The 17,372-nt window shown below is 38.8% G+C and overlaps 1 protein-coding gene across 2 annotated transcripts in view; it reads right to left on the bottom strand.

The window, feature by feature from the left end:
* LOC122967446 (vesicle-fusing ATPase) overlaps positions 1 to 17,372 on the bottom strand; it is a 44,274-nt gene that overhangs the window by 5,101 nt on the left and 21,801 nt on the right. For both annotated transcript variants that reach the window (XM_044332110.1, XM_044332111.1), the window contains exons 2-18: positions 12,551 to 12,636; positions 11,155 to 11,254; positions 11,010 to 11,049; positions 9,819 to 9,985; positions 9,594 to 9,704; positions 8,173 to 8,248; positions 7,397 to 7,552; positions 6,556 to 6,755; positions 6,301 to 6,466; positions 5,764 to 5,838; positions 4,476 to 4,663; positions 3,645 to 3,740; positions 3,379 to 3,535; positions 2,801 to 2,934; positions 2,432 to 2,578; positions 701 to 835; positions 226 to 339 (exon numbers count right to left, since the gene is read on the bottom strand). In XM_044332110.1, coding sequence (XP_044188045.1) covers positions 226 to 339; positions 701 to 835; positions 2,432 to 2,578; positions 2,801 to 2,934; positions 3,379 to 3,535; positions 3,645 to 3,740; positions 4,476 to 4,663; positions 5,764 to 5,838; positions 6,301 to 6,466; positions 6,556 to 6,755; positions 7,397 to 7,552; positions 8,173 to 8,248; positions 9,594 to 9,704; positions 9,819 to 9,985; positions 11,010 to 11,049; positions 11,155 to 11,254; positions 12,551 to 12,636 — 2,148 coding nt within the window. The remainder of the gene's footprint in view (positions 1 to 225; positions 340 to 700; positions 836 to 2,431; positions 2,579 to 2,800; positions 2,935 to 3,378; positions 3,536 to 3,644; positions 3,741 to 4,475; positions 4,664 to 5,763; positions 5,839 to 6,300; positions 6,467 to 6,555; positions 6,756 to 7,396; positions 7,553 to 8,172; positions 8,249 to 9,593; positions 9,705 to 9,818; positions 9,986 to 11,009; positions 11,050 to 11,154; positions 11,255 to 12,550; positions 12,637 to 17,372) is intronic.

Here is a 17,372-nt window from a genome sequence, read left to right as displayed (position 1 = left end):
AAGTTACTGCTTCTGGCCAAGAAATAGCCTGGCCAAATTATCATACATCATGGGTATTTTGGCATTATTGATCGCACATTGTACAGAGGGCAACATTATCGTACAAATATGATAATTATCATACATCAGGCAACGTTGAGTCTGGCCACCATTTAGCTTCTATCTACAGGCATGGTGGTTTTTTGGGCTGTTACTATCAGCACTGCTTTGTTGAGTCTTGTGTACCTGCAGTGACATCTCGATAAGCACGAGCAGTTTCTTGATGCCGATCCAGACTCGCTTTCCTTTGAGCTGCTGTGCGATGCTGGCTCGCTCTTTATCTGTGAAGCTCCCCAGCAGCTACAGAGACAACAAAGCACATGGAGAGGTGGAGATTGACAATACTACCTTCAAAACCTTCAGCCTAAAATCAAAAAAAAAAAAAAGAAAGAAAGACAGCCTCAAAAAGCTTCCTTTTAGTTAGTTAGCTATCTTTTTTCAATGCCTTCACTTTAGTAAATGGAGGTTTTTTTTCCTGCAAGCATACCAAGGTTATGGAGTAAATTTCAATGCAGTGTGTGTGCGTGAATGTGTGCTCTTGAGGATGGGGGATGGTCATATTTAATTCACCACATTCATCTGTGTGTCCTTGTATGAGTGCACAACTGTGCTCATCTTTATTCCTGCGATTGTGAGCGTGTGTGTCTGTGTGTGTTTATACCTCTAAGGCGTCGACTAGCTGCTCCCCAGTCGAGATGTTGGGAATGTGGATGGTGGTGCTGAAGGCGTCCAGCATCTCCATCTCCTGCAGGACGTCTTTCCTGCTGGTGGTGCCGATGATGAGCAGCTTCCGACCCTGCAGGAGGAACAAATTGCTTGTTTTTGCAAAATGTGAATAAGACCTTTGCTCATTTATTCCACATGGCAAGTGCTCCAGTCATTTTGTGAGATTTTTTTGGTCCGTTCTCAAGTTTAAAAATTGAATATTGAATAATAATGACTGCCATGACCCCAAGTATAGTGTAGATTTTCAGGCTTGAACAGTTGAACACTGGACACTTTGAGTTCAGCTGATTTTCATGCTCTTGGTTAGGTCATTCTGAGATAAACAAATCTACTCTTCAAGCATTTGTTGATCTGATTAAGAAGCAAAATTCTTAAATTTTGACTGCACAGATAGAAATATCTAAGACTCAACCTGAATCAAATTATTTACTGATGCAATATTTCATTGGTACAACCAAATGAAATGAGCACAGAAACAGAAAATAAAACTTTCAGGAGAAAATTCAAACAAAAAATATATCTTGTTATTAGCTGATTATTATATATTAGTTCTTTTAAAGGATAACACGGATGTTATTCTACATTTTTCTTATTGTCAGCAAATCCCACAAAAAGACAAAAACAAACTATGCGGTAGTCTAACTCTCAATACTACTCTGTCTGTGACATGTGCCCCAAGCACATTCATTTCTACTGAGGAAGCAAAACTGTTCAAAAATATATAGTTTCATATATAAAAAGAGGTCTGTGATTTTCTAAAACAGCTGAAAAACAACACCATTAGATTATTAATACTGAAGCATCAGTGTTAGAGCAGCATGTTACTGTTGTAGCTGCTGGAGGTGGAGCTAGTTTCAACTACTTTATATACAGTTAGCTAGTTTAGTCCAGTGGTTCCCAACCTAGGGGTCCGGCCCCACCATGGGGCCACCAGATAAATCAAAGGGGTTGTGAGATAATTAATGGGAGAGGAAAGAAGAAAAGTTCTGATACACAAATCTGTTTTCAGTGTTTGGACTTTTTCTCTAATCTTTGATTTTTGGTGAAATATTGGATCATTTGAACATTTATTGAAATGAAAGCATGTGAGAAGTTTAGAGAAAAAAAATCACTATTTGGTGGAGCTGTTAACAACTCATAGACATGTGAAATGTGACCCCGACTACACACTGCTTTTTGTAAGACGTCAAAAGCCAAAAAGTTTGGAAACCACTGGTTTCATCTCTAACAATGTGTTGTATTTTAAAAACTTGTTATATTATCCATTGTGTCAAATCTTCATCTGAAAAGTAACTAAAGCTGTCAAATAAATGTAGTGGAGTAGAAAGTACAATATTTCCCTCTGAAATGTTGTGGAGTGGAAGTATAAAGTAGCATCAAATTGAAATACTCAAGTAAAGTACAAATACCTCAAAATTGCACTCAAGTACAGTACTTAAGTATATGTAGTTCATACTTTCCACCACTGGATACACAAACAATGATTGTAAGTAGATCAATTCATTGTTAGTTTTGATGTTTTCTTGGAATTTGTTAAGAATAGGAAACAAATAGAATATAATTCTTTATTTATCATTAGAGGTTTGAATTGGTTGCTTTGACTAAAATGTGAATTTGCAGCATGAATAATGTATATACAGCATATAGGTTACAGATGAACTCTGACCTTGGGTGGAGGTTTCTTCAGCAGCACCAGCAGAGCCTGAAGTACCAGGTTGGAGAAACGAGGGCCTATGGGGACGTAGTCCAGCAGACGCTCAATGTCATCCACCACCACACAGCTGAGCTGGGACTTATAAGCATCATCAAAGACCTGAAGCAGAGGGAGGGAGGGCAGAATGAATGACGAGATGGACAAAGGAATGACCGGCAGAGAGGATGCAGCAGGGCATTAATGGATGCAGTCAGAGGCATAAAGGGAAGGAGCAATTACACAGATCAAACAGTTCCATAAGCCATTGCTCTAAATGTAAATGTGCCATTAGACTTGTTTGCTTACACGCTGTGAGGGTTAAAACACAGCAGCAGCACTTACCTTTTTGATTGCCTGGCACTTAGAGATCTCTGAGTTTCCAATCATCTTGTCTGGAGAGCAGATCTTAATGAAGGGGAACTGTGAGTCCTCTGCAATCTTAGCTGCCAAGGCTGTCTTTCCACTGTGGGGTGGACCTGGAGATGTGTGTGTTGAGAGGAGGCATACAATTTATTGTCTGCATATGTTTGTAGCTATTCACTGGGGTAATAGCTGGGGTGTGTCATGAAGTACAACTGAGCTCCTTTTTCTCTGTTTGAATGCCTTTTATTTGATGCAGTTCTTCTTCTTTTGAATGCAATTGGATGCTTCATTTTATTTTATTGATCTCACTTTTCAGGTTTATTTTGGAATATCACACACCTTCCAGAGGTCTAGGGAAACGCAGGAAATTCAATGCCATATCTGGGATGTGTATATTCCTCTGCATGAATACACCAGAATATATTTTATAACCTGTTTCTCTAAATGGTGGATTTTATTGGTTTTTAATGACACATCACCCTGTTTTATCATTTACATCTTTTTTGAGCCAAACAGCAGCTGCACATGTATGTTTGCATGTGTTTTGGATTTCTTACCCTCCAATAACACAGCCACCAGTGGTGTGCGATCACTGTTCTTGGTCTGCTGCACCAGTAGCTCCCCGTCATCCAGGACATGGGTGACCGGGTCACCCCATTTGATGATGCCGTTCATGATGTAGCTCGAGTAATCCTCCTGGTTTGTGCCAAATGCCTGGGAAAAGCAAGAGGACGTGTTAGGGGCTGTGTTGATTTTTCATATTACATGGTTATACTGTATTCTGCAGTCAGGAGCATGGATTTCAATAAGACCTGGTACATACAGGTTTAATATCATTGTTGAGGGATCCCATGAAGTCATCTCTGGTGACCTGCAGCTTCTCTGCCCTCTCCATGTCCACCTCAACTGTAGATGTGGCCTGGAAAAGAATACATACCAGCATTAAAACAAACTCAAGCTATGGTGTAATAATGTACTTGCAACATCTTAACTGTGTGTGGCCTGCGAGGGAAATATACTCATTCATATCAATAAAATGAAAGTGTTAAAATACTCTCAGTTTAGTTTCACATTTGTCATGATATACCATATATAAGAATTATGTTTTTTATTATGTATTAGTATAGAAAAATGTTCTGATAGTATAGAACAAAAGGTAGTGAGTTAACAAAATAACCTTAACCTATTTACCAGCCTTTTCTGGAGCTTTCAACTACATCTCATATCCTTCATTAGGGATCTGTTGTCATAGAGACAACTGTGCAAAATCTGCTTGCTGATGAAGGCTGTGAGATGTTATTGAAAGCTCCACTAAAAGTACATGTTTATTTAAGATTATTTGCCAACAATTCTCAGGGTCAAGAATAACCTTTTATCCTAAAAAAAAAGCTTATTTTCATGGCTTTTGTCACTTGTGTTGTTTTGCTTTTGCTTATGGAATTCATATATTTTGAAGTTTTGCCACCAGGGTTCCCATTATGCTTATGCTTGTAACAGAATCAGTGAAATTCCTGTGGACTGTTTTGTAGCCTGTGTTTATTTACATTTTGCTGAATTTACACCAAGAAAAGTCATGCTGTCAGCCTATTGCAAATAGCTAATGTAACTACCCATCACTAATGCAAGCTTTGTGTATTTGTGACTGCCAAGTGACCTTGATGTGTCGGTTCATGGCAGTGGACTGCGCAGCCCTGACCAGCCCCTCCAGCTCAGCACCACTGTAGTTCTTGGTCTCAGCTGCCAGTTCATTGATGTTGACGTCAGTAGCGAGCAGGTTGAAGCTTCGCATCTTGTTGGTGTGGATGGTCAAGATCTGGACGCGACCCTTCTCATCAGGGAGACCTGGAGGTTAGACAATGGGGTAGACACAATGCAGGACTTTTACTTTAATAAAGTTACTTCACAACATGGCACTATTAACGTCACCAAAACGATTGTACTTTTTCCAATCAATCGTTGGTACACAGGTGACTGCAGGCCAAACTACATAGTGAAAACTGGCATGTTTGTGTTGCTGCCTCATCATCAGTCATTTAAAATGTGAATTAACATGTTTCACAAAGCAGAACTTTGATTTAATGAAATCACATTATAAAACTTGCGTGGACGTGCTGCCTGCAGTGTTTCGGAATGTCAAACAGTAACGTTACACATCTTACTTTAGTTTATTTAACGTAGTTCACAGAAGAGCTGTTAAAGTTAAATATCAGCTGAATTGAAAAGTCTCAAGGAGTCATACAAAGTCAGATGTTATGATTTACGTTATAATTGCTATGTTTGTTTTTTTAAATTTATTTTTGGAGCAACAGGCCCTCAGAGCAGTGGGATGTTGTTTTCGGGATAACAGGCTGTCGCACTATGGGCTTTTGGTCCAATGGGCCATTTTTCATAACTACTGAGGTTTTGGAATAATGAGCCTTCGGACCAATGGCCAGTCCCCAACTAAACTAGCTCTACAGTGCGGTACAATAACAATGCTGTTTCTTCATGTAAATGGACGTAATGGACCATGAACTGGTGAGGATGCTGACCTTTTACCAGCTTTAGCCTCAGTCTTTAAAACAAGTCAGCTGGCAACGTTAAAAAGTCAGCTGGAAACGTTTGCAACCAATGAGGCGAACATTACATGGAGCTTATTTAGCTAACTAGCCACAGCTGATAAAATCTGCCAGCTAACTCAACATGTGTCGGTTAGAAATAAGCCTGCTTTAGTCTACTTCTATCTCTGAAATCAATGATCCCATGTTTTAAAAATGACTAAGAATTTCGAGTGGTTAATCAGCCACCACAGCGTGATGAATAGGCATGAGGAATTCTGGAAACTCTTTACTTTAATGTTAAGTTGACAGAAGAAAGAACGGTGTTGGAAAGAGGGGGAGTTAGAGAGAGACAGGGAGAGAGAGAGAGAGAGAGAGAGAGAGAGAGAGTCTTATAACACTTACCAATTTCCATTTTGACCTCAAACCTGCCAGGCCTCATGAGAGCATCATCTATCAGGTCAGGCCTGTTGGTCATACCTGGACAGAAAAAGAAAAAGACAGAAGATGGATGGAATGACAGGAAGGAGGGAGGACAGAATTATGTGAATAATGCAGCCTGATATTATAATGCAGCCTTCTGTATGAAACACATTTATAGGTATTTGTTACAGTGATGTCTGTGTAGATGTGTACGATGACAGAAGAAACTGAACTTAGTAAAAGGTGTTCATATCACATGTATTCAAATCAATTATTTCATATATACCTCAATATGACAATCATTCCTGTAGCTGAAATTGGTATTTCATATTTCTGAGACAAACAGCACAAATACAATAGACTAGAATATTTGAGTAGTATTTTATGGTTTTGCCTAATAGCTAAATTCATAATTAAAGGAAAAACCAACATAAGGGACAGAAGGAAATGTCAGAACGATATAAAGATAAACAACATAAAGGTGGTGGTATGAGAAGGATCTGCTCTGATGCTGCTTACCGATGACCAGGATGTTGTTAAGTTGCTCCACACCGTCAATCTTAGACAGGAGCTGGTTGACCACGGTGTCGTGCACGCCCGTGCTGCTGGCGCCCGTGCCTCTCTGCTTGCAGATGGCATCCAGCTCATCAAAGATGATGATATGAAGGCCACTATTGGCTCCCAGCTGGAGACAGGTTGAGTTTAAAATGATAAATCCTGTTTTGTTTTTTTAAAAATTGAACATAAAGACAAGTTCAACTGAGCATGACTCACCCTCTTCTGCTCCTCCTCGGCCTCGGCGAACAGTTTGCGGATGTTGGCCTCAGACTCTCCCACGTACTTGTTGAGGATCTCTGGGCCGTTGACAATCTTTGGCTCACGGGCGTTGAGCATCTTACCAATCTGTCTGGCCATCAGTGTTTTACCACAGCCTGGAGGTCCAAACAGCAGGATACCCTTCACGTGCTTACAACCTGGAACAGAGAAAAGAGCGAGGGATGACAAACAACAAAGGAAGAAGTCGAAGGAATAAGCGGACGTAAGGAGATATGAAAGAAAAAAGCTGATTGTGGTTACGAGGGGCAATATAAGATAGTTTTATGTACTCAAAGCCGGAGGGAAAAGAAACCAGGCTGATAAAATGATTCATAAAACCAAAGAAAAAATATTATTGTCTGTGTGATGTAATAAGTGTGTATGGCTGTGTGTGTGGATGAGAGAGAAAGAGATGTTGTACTGTGACTAATGCTGTTTCCTCCACTGTATTGCTGTATATTACATTTTGTTACCTCAGGGAATACACAATATTTGATCCATAGAAGTAAATACAGTTTTTACTATAATTACATTCACTTGTTGGTTGAAAAAAGTTAATTTACAGTAAATCCCAAGAGCTTGAGGATTAGAGTAGTATAAGTACCTGCATTGCCATTATATATTATATATATTATAAATAGGGTCAAATTGTCTCATAAGTAGGAAATGAGAGGATGGTGGGAACAGAGTAAGAGAGAGTGAGATATAGCAAAAAAAATGCTCTAAAAACTGAAGTAATCTGGTTTGGTAAACATATAAAAAATGACAAGGAAAATTGAGGATAGAGGGAGTTTCTCACCCATCTGCTCCACAATGTCTGTAGGGAAGACTCGGGAAGCAAAGGCTCTGCGGAAAATATCGGAGAATTCCTTGTCCAGACCTCCAATTCCCATCTTCTCAAAGTTCCAGTCTGGGTTGATGATTGTCTGTCGTGCTTCCTTGGTCTTTGCCTTACCTGTAAAGTATAGAAGGGAACTACTTAGCCAGAACAATGTCAGACATACTGTATATTTGAAAGAAGGTGAGGAGAATGTAAACAATTGTAAATAGTTCTGACATTCATAGGGTTTTTTTCTGTTTGTAAGACATGTTTCTATCTAGTAAGAATTTGTCATTGTCAAAGGAGGAAAGCTGGAAAGGAAACTGTGTTGCAAGTCAAGTCAGAGACAGAAAAAAGGAGAGTATTAAGAAACCTAATGATGAATTAAAAAACAAAATAAAAGCCAAGTTTGGTCTATAAGTCTTTCTTGGCCTTTGCCTCAGCAAACAGAGGAGTGGAACATGCACTTGTGAGAAAAAACACAAAAACAAGTAATGTGCTCTTGCTGCCATCTTGTGGAGGGGATAGGTAAGTGTGAGGGATGATCCGCTAAAAAAAAAAAAAAAGACCCATAATTCCCTGCTATGCCACAGGTACAGGGTAATAAAATCATTCCAAGCAAAAGTACTTCTGACTATATTTACTCCCTTGATTTAATGACTTATTTTTCTTCTCTTAGGGCTGCTCCAGGTGTAAGGTGCTGTGATGCTGTAGAGTTTTGGGAAATATAATAAATATAAAAATAATGAACGTACCGACTAGTGTGAGGGATGAACTCTCTGCCTTCTCAAAAATCACCTGGCTGTTGCCGATCATCAGTCCGATATCAATCTTTCAGAGAAAACAAGAGTTGCAATCAGGCTGAATTCCATGCAGAGAAGGGACATATTTACACTTAGGCTACAGTACAAGGTAGCCATGATGTCAGAACATAGTATTAATTGTAAGATGCAAGATATCTTTTCATAACACATTTGGTGATCACTGTGGCCACTCTGCACTCCATGACCCAGAGATCAATTAAATATTTCTGCAAATACAAGGCCATCTTTTTCGTGGATTTCCTGATGATGTGGGAATACTGTATCTCCCTGCGTTTTCTTCTCTGAGGAAAATCATTTTGAATGTCAATATACAGCAGTCCCTAAGGACAAAACATATACAAGAGCAAAAATGTAGACATTAAACAAATGCAAAGGCAGAATTTAATATTTGCTTCCTTTTTGGATTTAAGGTGCATTTCTCTTGAAGTTTGTGTTTTCACTGCTGTATATATTGTGGTAATTGCTGGTTTTGGAGCACATCTTTTCAATGTTTGTGCTTTTGCTCTCGTAGGCATTTTGCCCTTAGGGGCCAGCATATTAATGAGCATAAATAAATAATGTTCATAAATGCAATAAATTAGGGGGGAGGACACTCGATATTGCAGTGACACTGGTTGTCAGATGTGTTTATATACTATATAGAGATCAACATGATCCTCAAATGTGATATCAATTATTCACAAGAAGCCATTAAGCAGCAACAGTATACTGTACATATATACAGTTCAACTATGTATTCCACTGTAATATGCTAAATGCCACTGTCCCCTAATTTATTATGAACAACGCCCGCCTGCGCCATAAATCCTGAGGCTATCCGGACCATTACATTTCTCAAAAGCAATTCAATTTCAAGCGGACTCTCTATTAGGTATTAATTAGAGTTTTATTATGGAGAGGTAACTATATGCTAGTCCAGTTTACAGGTTACAGAGCTACACTGGACTGAAGATCAGCTGCCTCTCTCTCTGCTTTTCTATAAAACATAAGGCTTATAAACCGGAGGGAACAGAGCAGGGGAGTAACAAAGTTCAAGAGCAATTAACAAAATCCCACAGTAAATCACACTGAGAACCCATCAAAGCTGAAAGGGATCACTAACGGTACGAGCTTCCAGGAGAAGCTTGACAACATTCTTGTTCACTATTTTTATCCAACAGAGATCCTCATTTAGAGGAGCTTACAAAGAGATAACCCCATAATAGACAATATTGTGAGATAAACCCACAATAAGACAAGATAAATAACTCACTTCAACAAAGCTTGAACTGGTGACACTGTGAACTTTTGGCTTTACTGGTTTTGATGATAAATCTCAATATAAACCATGTGCTCTGTGTGTGGTGAGGTACCTTCTGCTGTTTCTTTCCAGAGGCTGGTTCTCCTTTGAGGATGCTGGCATCCATTGCCTCGATATCCTTTACCACCAAACCAAACAGCTTGTCGCAAAAACTGAACACTAACTGAGAGACGGAGAGAACCAAGAGGATGATTAAAAAACCAACAGAGCACAAACTCCATGTCTCTATATTTGTATGTGTGTGAGAATAGATATTTGAAGGCATGTGAATATAAACCTGCTGGGTGACAGAGAAGGCCTGGTTGTTGAACTGTTGGATGAACTCTGCAGCCATCTTGTCTGAGTCGTAGGGAGAGGAGTCGGTACTCTTCTTCTGCAGGAAGTCAATTTCAATTGTCATGGCACCGATGCACTGCTTGGATTTGTCAAAGTTGTAGTTGGACACTGAGGGGACAGACAGGGTTGAATTGATCTCTTACAATAGCAAAAGCATTCTTCAGAAGTTATTTATAGTGTATTTTCACAGTGAAATGGGCAGAGACTAAATCTAACACCAATAGTAGTAAATGTGAATCAGTGATTGACGGTTTGCTAAACCCTGCCCCCCTCTAGTAAGAGTGGTGGTTTTTATTTCATGCCTTTCCAAAACCAAGAACACAAGAGCAAACATATATGGAATGGCTTCAAGAGTTTATCTGCTCTAATTTTTTGCTGCATTCATTAGCATGGCTGGCTATCTAGCTTACTACCTACAGCCTCCTTTCACTGTACTTCCAAAGCCAAGAGTTAGCATATCATTACCTTCAGTGACTACATTTGTGGGGTTCCAGATAACATCAAAAATTGCCAGTTTCATGACTAGCATATAGTATTTTCCCACTGTGCGGCAGCTGCTTTTGGATGCTGTCTGAGTTTAAGCTAACGTCAGTGGCTCTTTATTGGATTTGGGGAAGTTTACACACCACCAACCCCAGCCAGTGTTACCCGAGATAGCATTACGAACAAGTATGTAAACTAGTAGCACATAGCCAAACAGGATTATGTTAGAACAAAATAACAGTCTAATCTTATCTGACATAGGCTAATACTAGGACCAGCGCTTTACACAGCAAAAATGATGCTGTTTATCTTCTACATGCATCATCAACTGGTGAGGATGGAGGACTTTTTACCTGCAGTTTTAGCCTCATTCTTAAAGTACAATATCTTGTAGACATCAAGTGTATATTTAAGATCATTTTACAGAGTCCTGCTTTTGAGAAATGTAGAAATTGCTAAGAAGAATTGCTAAGAATTTCCAATTTTGAGTAGTAAATCAGCCACCATTGTACACTGCATATGTGCCCTGCAAGAACAGAAAGCTTTACAGGCGTAACAACAGTAACTAAGGGGATGGTCCTTAGTGAACGGTCAATTACAGTTGTATTGTTAACCCTCAGATGCAGCAGTCAAACAGGGGATATTATACCTTCCACCTCCTGGCCAATGGAGAGACCAGCCCATTTTCGCTACAAGAGAGATAAAGGAGAGAGAGAGATGAGGAACACTGAGCATCGAGTCAACAACTGGTAATTAACAATGTATGTGTACAGTATGTGCTTGTGTGTGTGTACCTGCGGCAGGCTGAAGGCAATGCTTCCAGGTGCCACTGTGTGGTGGGTCTTCACTGTAAACACAAACTTGTGGTTGGGTGTGGTCTTCACAGTCACATGTCTGTAGAGATAGAAGAGTATTTAATACATTCATCTAAATGTTCACGTTAACTTGTAAGATAGTTACAATAGAAGACTATGAATTGATGCACATACTTATTAGGAGAAAATTTTCAATAATCACTTTGGTGTGCTATTTAAAAATTCCATATTGACCTTTGCCAAACTGAAAAAGCATGCCAAGCATACTATTAACAGCAGCACCACTAATTGGTGACACTGACAGATAACAAGTCTGCAGTTGCCATGGCACTAAAAATGTATCAAAGGCCTATCAGGTGTAAAACAGGTGTGCTTTTTCCTTCTCTTGTATTGCATTACATTTCATCACTGCAATGGGTGAGTATTCAAAACCTAATACCTACAGTTTACTAAATTCTTACAGGTCTGTCATGCTGCAGAATACTGACTGAGGAAGCTTCAGTTTCACAGTGTCTCAAAACTGTCTGACAGGGTCAAAATAATGGAGACACTAAAAAAATAACACAGACACTACTGAGAACCCCTCCAAGGTGGCATCAATACACCAAACTTGTGCTGTGTAATTTTATGGTTGAATGTGTAAAATCAGAATTTCTGTTTGACCAACATGGACAATAACCCTTGATTCTCAGTCAAAGCATGGTGGGCTTAACACCTCCCAAAACACTGACATAACTTTATCATCCTTGAGATTTTTAGAATATTAAACCCCATTTTTGGTACTATCAGTGGTCTGCATTTTTTCTGCAACAGACATTTGATGTGTTACCATTCAGTAATTATCTCATATTATAGTTTGTATTCATGGTTAGTGGTGGAGTCTGGCTTAAAGATACAAGGGACACAGGAAATGATGATTGCATGGGGTCCAATCAAAAAATGGTAATTTTTAATAACAACAAACATTAGCAACAACAAACAACATGTTTAACTGTTTCGTCTGGAGGACTTGTTGGATTGAAAATGCCCCTTTTATTTAAGTTTTCCCATTGGTGAAGAAGAAGTCTTTCTGCTTATACTTAAAAAACTTGACATGGACCTTGGTGATTCAAGCTTAAAACATGGTGTATTTTTATGTCAAATTCCTGCTTAATTATCATCATTATGTATCTAGCAAAATAACTGTGATAATCACTCACTGCAAATCATGCAGCCTCATATCAGATTATTGACTCTGACCTTCTGGATGAATGATGGGTGTAAAGGTGGGTGGATGGATGGGCGTTTGGATAGATGAGAAAATTATTGGAGATTTTCCCAGGAGTGTGCCTGCATTGACAAACGCAACGATGAACAGGTGATAATGACTACTCACTGTCCTGACTGCAGATCCTTCTCGCTCACCACGGCACAATTAGTCAGCGACAGCTCATCTGTCGGACATCGCGCTGCTTGCATGGTCTGCGAAGAGGAAGACAGAGAAGAAGGGGGTAGAAAAGATATGGAGAGGTTGAGATTTTTATTTCCCGAAAGATCCCAATTTTTTTTTTTGTTTCAGTCTTTATTCATCAAAAGAACGCTGACTGAGGATGCAAAACACCATATGCACCATATGCATAAACCTTTTTTTTTTTTTTTTTTTTAATATTTTAAGCAAAATATTATCTGAACATCCTAACATGGTATAAACCGGACTGAATTCCACTGAGGTGCTAAAGTCCATTAAATTATTATATATTTCTACTGATGCATTATTGGTTTCCTAACATGATTTTGGAGCATAATTCACACCAGACTAACACTAAGATCTAACCTGATGTAAGATCTAGTTAGCAAAACGGATGAATCATACTGCAGGAATGGTAATGAAGTTTTCCCCTTGATTCTATAATTAGAAAATGGTGTGTTGCAGTATGTGTGGAAACGGTTCTCACAAATTTACAGTGGATTTTTCATATTTACAACTAGAGCAGAAGAAGCTGGCACCCCTGGCGTAAACTCCAAATAATGTCTTTGCATTAGCACTGAAAGAAAAGACAATATTGTTAAATATCAGGACAATTTGTTTGGTTAATCATAAAGCATCTGGAGCCTGCCAAACAGGTGGTGAGCAGCTTCTGGAAAAATGTAACCAGCAATGTCTGAGGAGAAAATGAATCACTTTATCAGATCCCAATTCGAGTTAAGAATCAATACTGGCAACCTTTCGGTGTTACCAAAGGAGGTGATAAAGCAAGGATGTGGTATGGCTGATAGCCTTATGAGCACTGTCATCACCAGATGGTCAGAGATAGAATCATTTGATGTTTAAAACTAGAAAAAGCATAAAAAACTGTACAGCTTTATCTGTCTCAGGCTGGAGATAAAGGACATACAGCAGGAGAGGAGCAGGAGTCCCTGCCTCTGTATAATCTGTACACTGTGTTTTGCTTTTACTTTCCATTACAACATTCGACAATGTCATTTGAGTCTGTAATTTATTTTCTTTCAGGAATCTCCTGAATTTAAAGCTATGGTAAGACAGGTTTTAACAGTCCTCAGGTTGTGTTAAATATCTGCCAGCATTCTGTATCAAAATGGAAATTAGTCTGTGCTGTGAGCTGTGAGGTATGAATTATTCAATGCAGTTCATTCACTTCTCCACTGTCAGACTCATGTAAGCCAAAGACACATCGACATGTTCTCATCTCGACTCAAATTGAAAAGCCTTTGCAAAACAAACATCTCTGCAGCAGAAAAGAAAAGTACAAAACGTAAAATCGACCGCAGATAGAGAAATTCCAATGCACATCACTGCCCCCTGTGCACATGAAGTGGTAACCATGGTAACTGCATTAAGCAAGCCGGCAGAGCCTCTGACGATAAATCAGGCTTTACTGCTGGCTGATTTGTCACAGGCTTGAAACGGCACTGTCCCTCAAAGGCGGCAAAGGTTGATCTGCCACAAATTGTTTTAAGTCATTTGTTCCTGCGAGGCTTTACAGCAAATACATCAGAGCTGCATACAACCATATAGCAGTTTGCCCACATACACTGGTGACACTAACTCCCTTAAAAAGCTATACCTGTATGTCACCTCGAAAAATATATTACCTGAGGTTCAGTGGTGACTTTGTATATAAGCATTGTTTTAAAAGCTTTGGAAAAGGCTAAAAATAAAAATAGAAGTGGGGAAAAAGCAACACAACTACAGAAAGTTAGCATGAGATTTAAAAAGTACAATAGTGCAAGATTTGTCTAGAGGAGGCTTTTTGAATGTGGAGGAATGTGAGCGTGAGTGTGTAAAAATTTCTTGTAATTTATGCCTTTGCCTTTAATTCATACCAAGTTTTTGGAACAGCAGCTGTATGTGAACAACTGAGAGTCAGGTAAGACTCATGTAACTTGCTGTGATGGTACCAACTTTCCTCGTAATCACTGTGTTTTTGTACAATATGTGTAATTGATAACAAGCTGGCATACACACAAAGTTTCACCACTGACAAAGCAAAACTGCAGCCTCAGCAGCAATTTAACTTCAGCATCAGTGTGATCTTGTGCCAAAACAGCATAAAAAGCAATGCTGTTAAGTATTATTAAATGTCATGCCCCCCATTAGAAGAGTAGCTATCTATTTCATGGGCCAAAGTCCAGATACAGATTACAAGAAATATCTAGTCTAACCTCCTCTCCAAATTCCTACCAAATCCATTCATAAATCACTAGAGATTCTTTGCCAAAAGTACTAGCAGACAAATCATGACCTCATTGTTGACTACAACATTGCTTTTTCTATCCTTTTTAAAGCCACCATAATTCATTTTAAAGTATATCATGTACTGTATATAATATTGCAAAAAGTCACATGTAAGCAGACAAAAATCAAATGATCACTGCATCCTGAGGTATTAAGTTCAGTTTGACAGAAGGAGATACAGGAGGATATAGGGAAAGCCAGATGAGAGATAAAGGTAGGAAGATTGTATAATATTTTGTACCTTAACTGTGTATTGATACTGTGTATATGAAGATGAGAAGACAGTAGACATAGAGAGGAACTGGGAAAGTATGGAGAAAAACAAACTGGTGGAAAATACTGCAGTGCTGGCATCATGCCCACATCACCTGCTCCCCTGTAGTCTAGCCAGACAGAGGTAAAACACAGCAAGACTAGTGTGTCAAAAAAGCCTTAAAGGGGCCTCTCACTCAAAATAAATTATGTTTTTATTTGCCCAAAGGGGATTTCATCATGCTCACTGAATAGATATTTCATTCTAATGTATAGATTTGCACCGTTCAATGTACTTATACCAAACATGTTGAACAGCAGGGCTGAAATACCACAAGTACCTTACAGTCAAATATAACACCATCACCACAAAATACACCTTCAAAAACTGAACCTTTACAATTTATTATTGCTGAAATGTCAAACCCATGTCCATTTAAATTATTTCAATCCAAGGTACTATATCCTGTGAATGTGTTAGCAAACAGTTGCATATTTACACATCCAGCAGACAGAGCAGCATTAGCATTCATTTAGAGTTGTGTTTCTGGAGACTTGATAAATGTACAATAATCACAGTATTTTAGTGCTTTTAGTTCTGTTTTGGAAAAGGAAATATCTGGCTCTTTAAATGCTCCTGTACTGCCAGCTAGCTGCTAACTTTGTCAGCTGTTTGGTGCTGGGCAGATAGCATACAGTTGGTTTATCTGAGCTGCAGTTAATGAGAATACTGTGACCAAACTGTAAAGTTGTGGGTCATAAAACCAAAACAATGTGCTGAAAGATGCTAAAAAAGCCCCGTAAAGCTGAGTGAAAGTGCAGATGTGGGTGGTTACCAGCCAATTAATCAAAAGTCCTCAGGAACACTTTAAAGATATCAGGGTGGTAATTCAGAACACGGCAATCCTGAATTACCATATGGATATTATTCTAACCAGTCAAACTGCAGCTGTACTGTACATATTAAAGATGCGTATGTCATTTTTTTTGCTAGTATATAGGACATCAATGCTTAATCACTGGGACTTGTTAGCTCCTTGCATGTATCAGGACAACAGGCAATTCACACATTTCTTGAGCAAGTGTCAATCACACAAGGTGAAGAGCTCCTCTGAATAGTTCAAGTGAAGCTACAGGTATCTTCAGTATTTTAAATGTTCACAGTGTAATTATAACTCATTAACATTTGCTCGCAAATATCTCAGAAATAATCATGAGCAGTAAAGCAAGACCATTTTCTGTTGAATAGGCATAAACTGGGGAGTGAAAAACCAATTCCCCTTGTTGATCAGAGTACAAACAGGATACATGATGCAAAACATTTTGTGATAATGGAGATGGGTAATATTGCTTTCAGCAGGAAGAGCAAATTAGCAAGAAAAAAGAAAAAAAAAGAAAAGAGATATGGATGATACAGAGGGCAGTAAATAGCAAAAGCATGAAATGCTTGGAATGCAAATACAAGATTGATATGGTTGTCTGCACACTCCATCTTATCTAGGCTACACTACAAAGCATCTGGGTAACCTAGAAACAGTGAATGACAGTGAATGTCAAGCTTTATAACATGGTTTATTTTAAAGCCAAAGCAATAACAATTAAATCTGTCTTTCGGGTGTGGAGGAATTATTTGAGGAATTCTGCCCTATATAGACATATATTGAGAAATATAGTTATTGAAAGCCATATTGAATGTTTTTCTGTAATGTAGGTGATGGTAGCCCTTTCTACCCATCTACACCAACAAAGCACCCTCATGTATATTCAAACACACAGTGTCAAGCTTAAAACCTGGGATGTGTTAGGCACTCATTTTAGGTGGTTTTTGCAAGTGTAACATGTTCTCACATTTCCTCATACAGAAATTGTCCTTTGGCAAAATAATCTTGACTCAAGGGTCCAATTACTAGTTTTTTCTGGGACTTTCTACTGCATCTCAATGCCATCATACTGTATGTGCAGGGAGTAGGCTCAAGTGTCATCATGTAGCCTAATTGTAGAGTGAGTGGATGGCTGGAGAAGGATCCGTCCGTCACCCAAGGCCATCTATTATGCAATTGAAGTTCCATACTTAAATCATGTGACTGAGCCAAATCCATTCACTGATAAAAAGCAGCAGAAAACGCTACAGTAGTAAGTGGAAAGCGAAAGTGAAAGCAAGTGGACTTTTAAATTAAAATTATTTTACCATACTACTAGCTCCAAGGTT

The sequence above is a fragment of the Thunnus albacares genome, chromosome 17 (assembly GCF_914725855.1).
Source record: "Thunnus albacares chromosome 17, fThuAlb1.1, whole genome shotgun sequence".
Classification (NCBI taxonomy): Eukaryota; Metazoa; Chordata; class Actinopteri; order Scombriformes; family Scombridae; genus Thunnus; species Thunnus albacares.
This window is presented reverse-complemented; position numbering and strand designations above follow the sequence as displayed.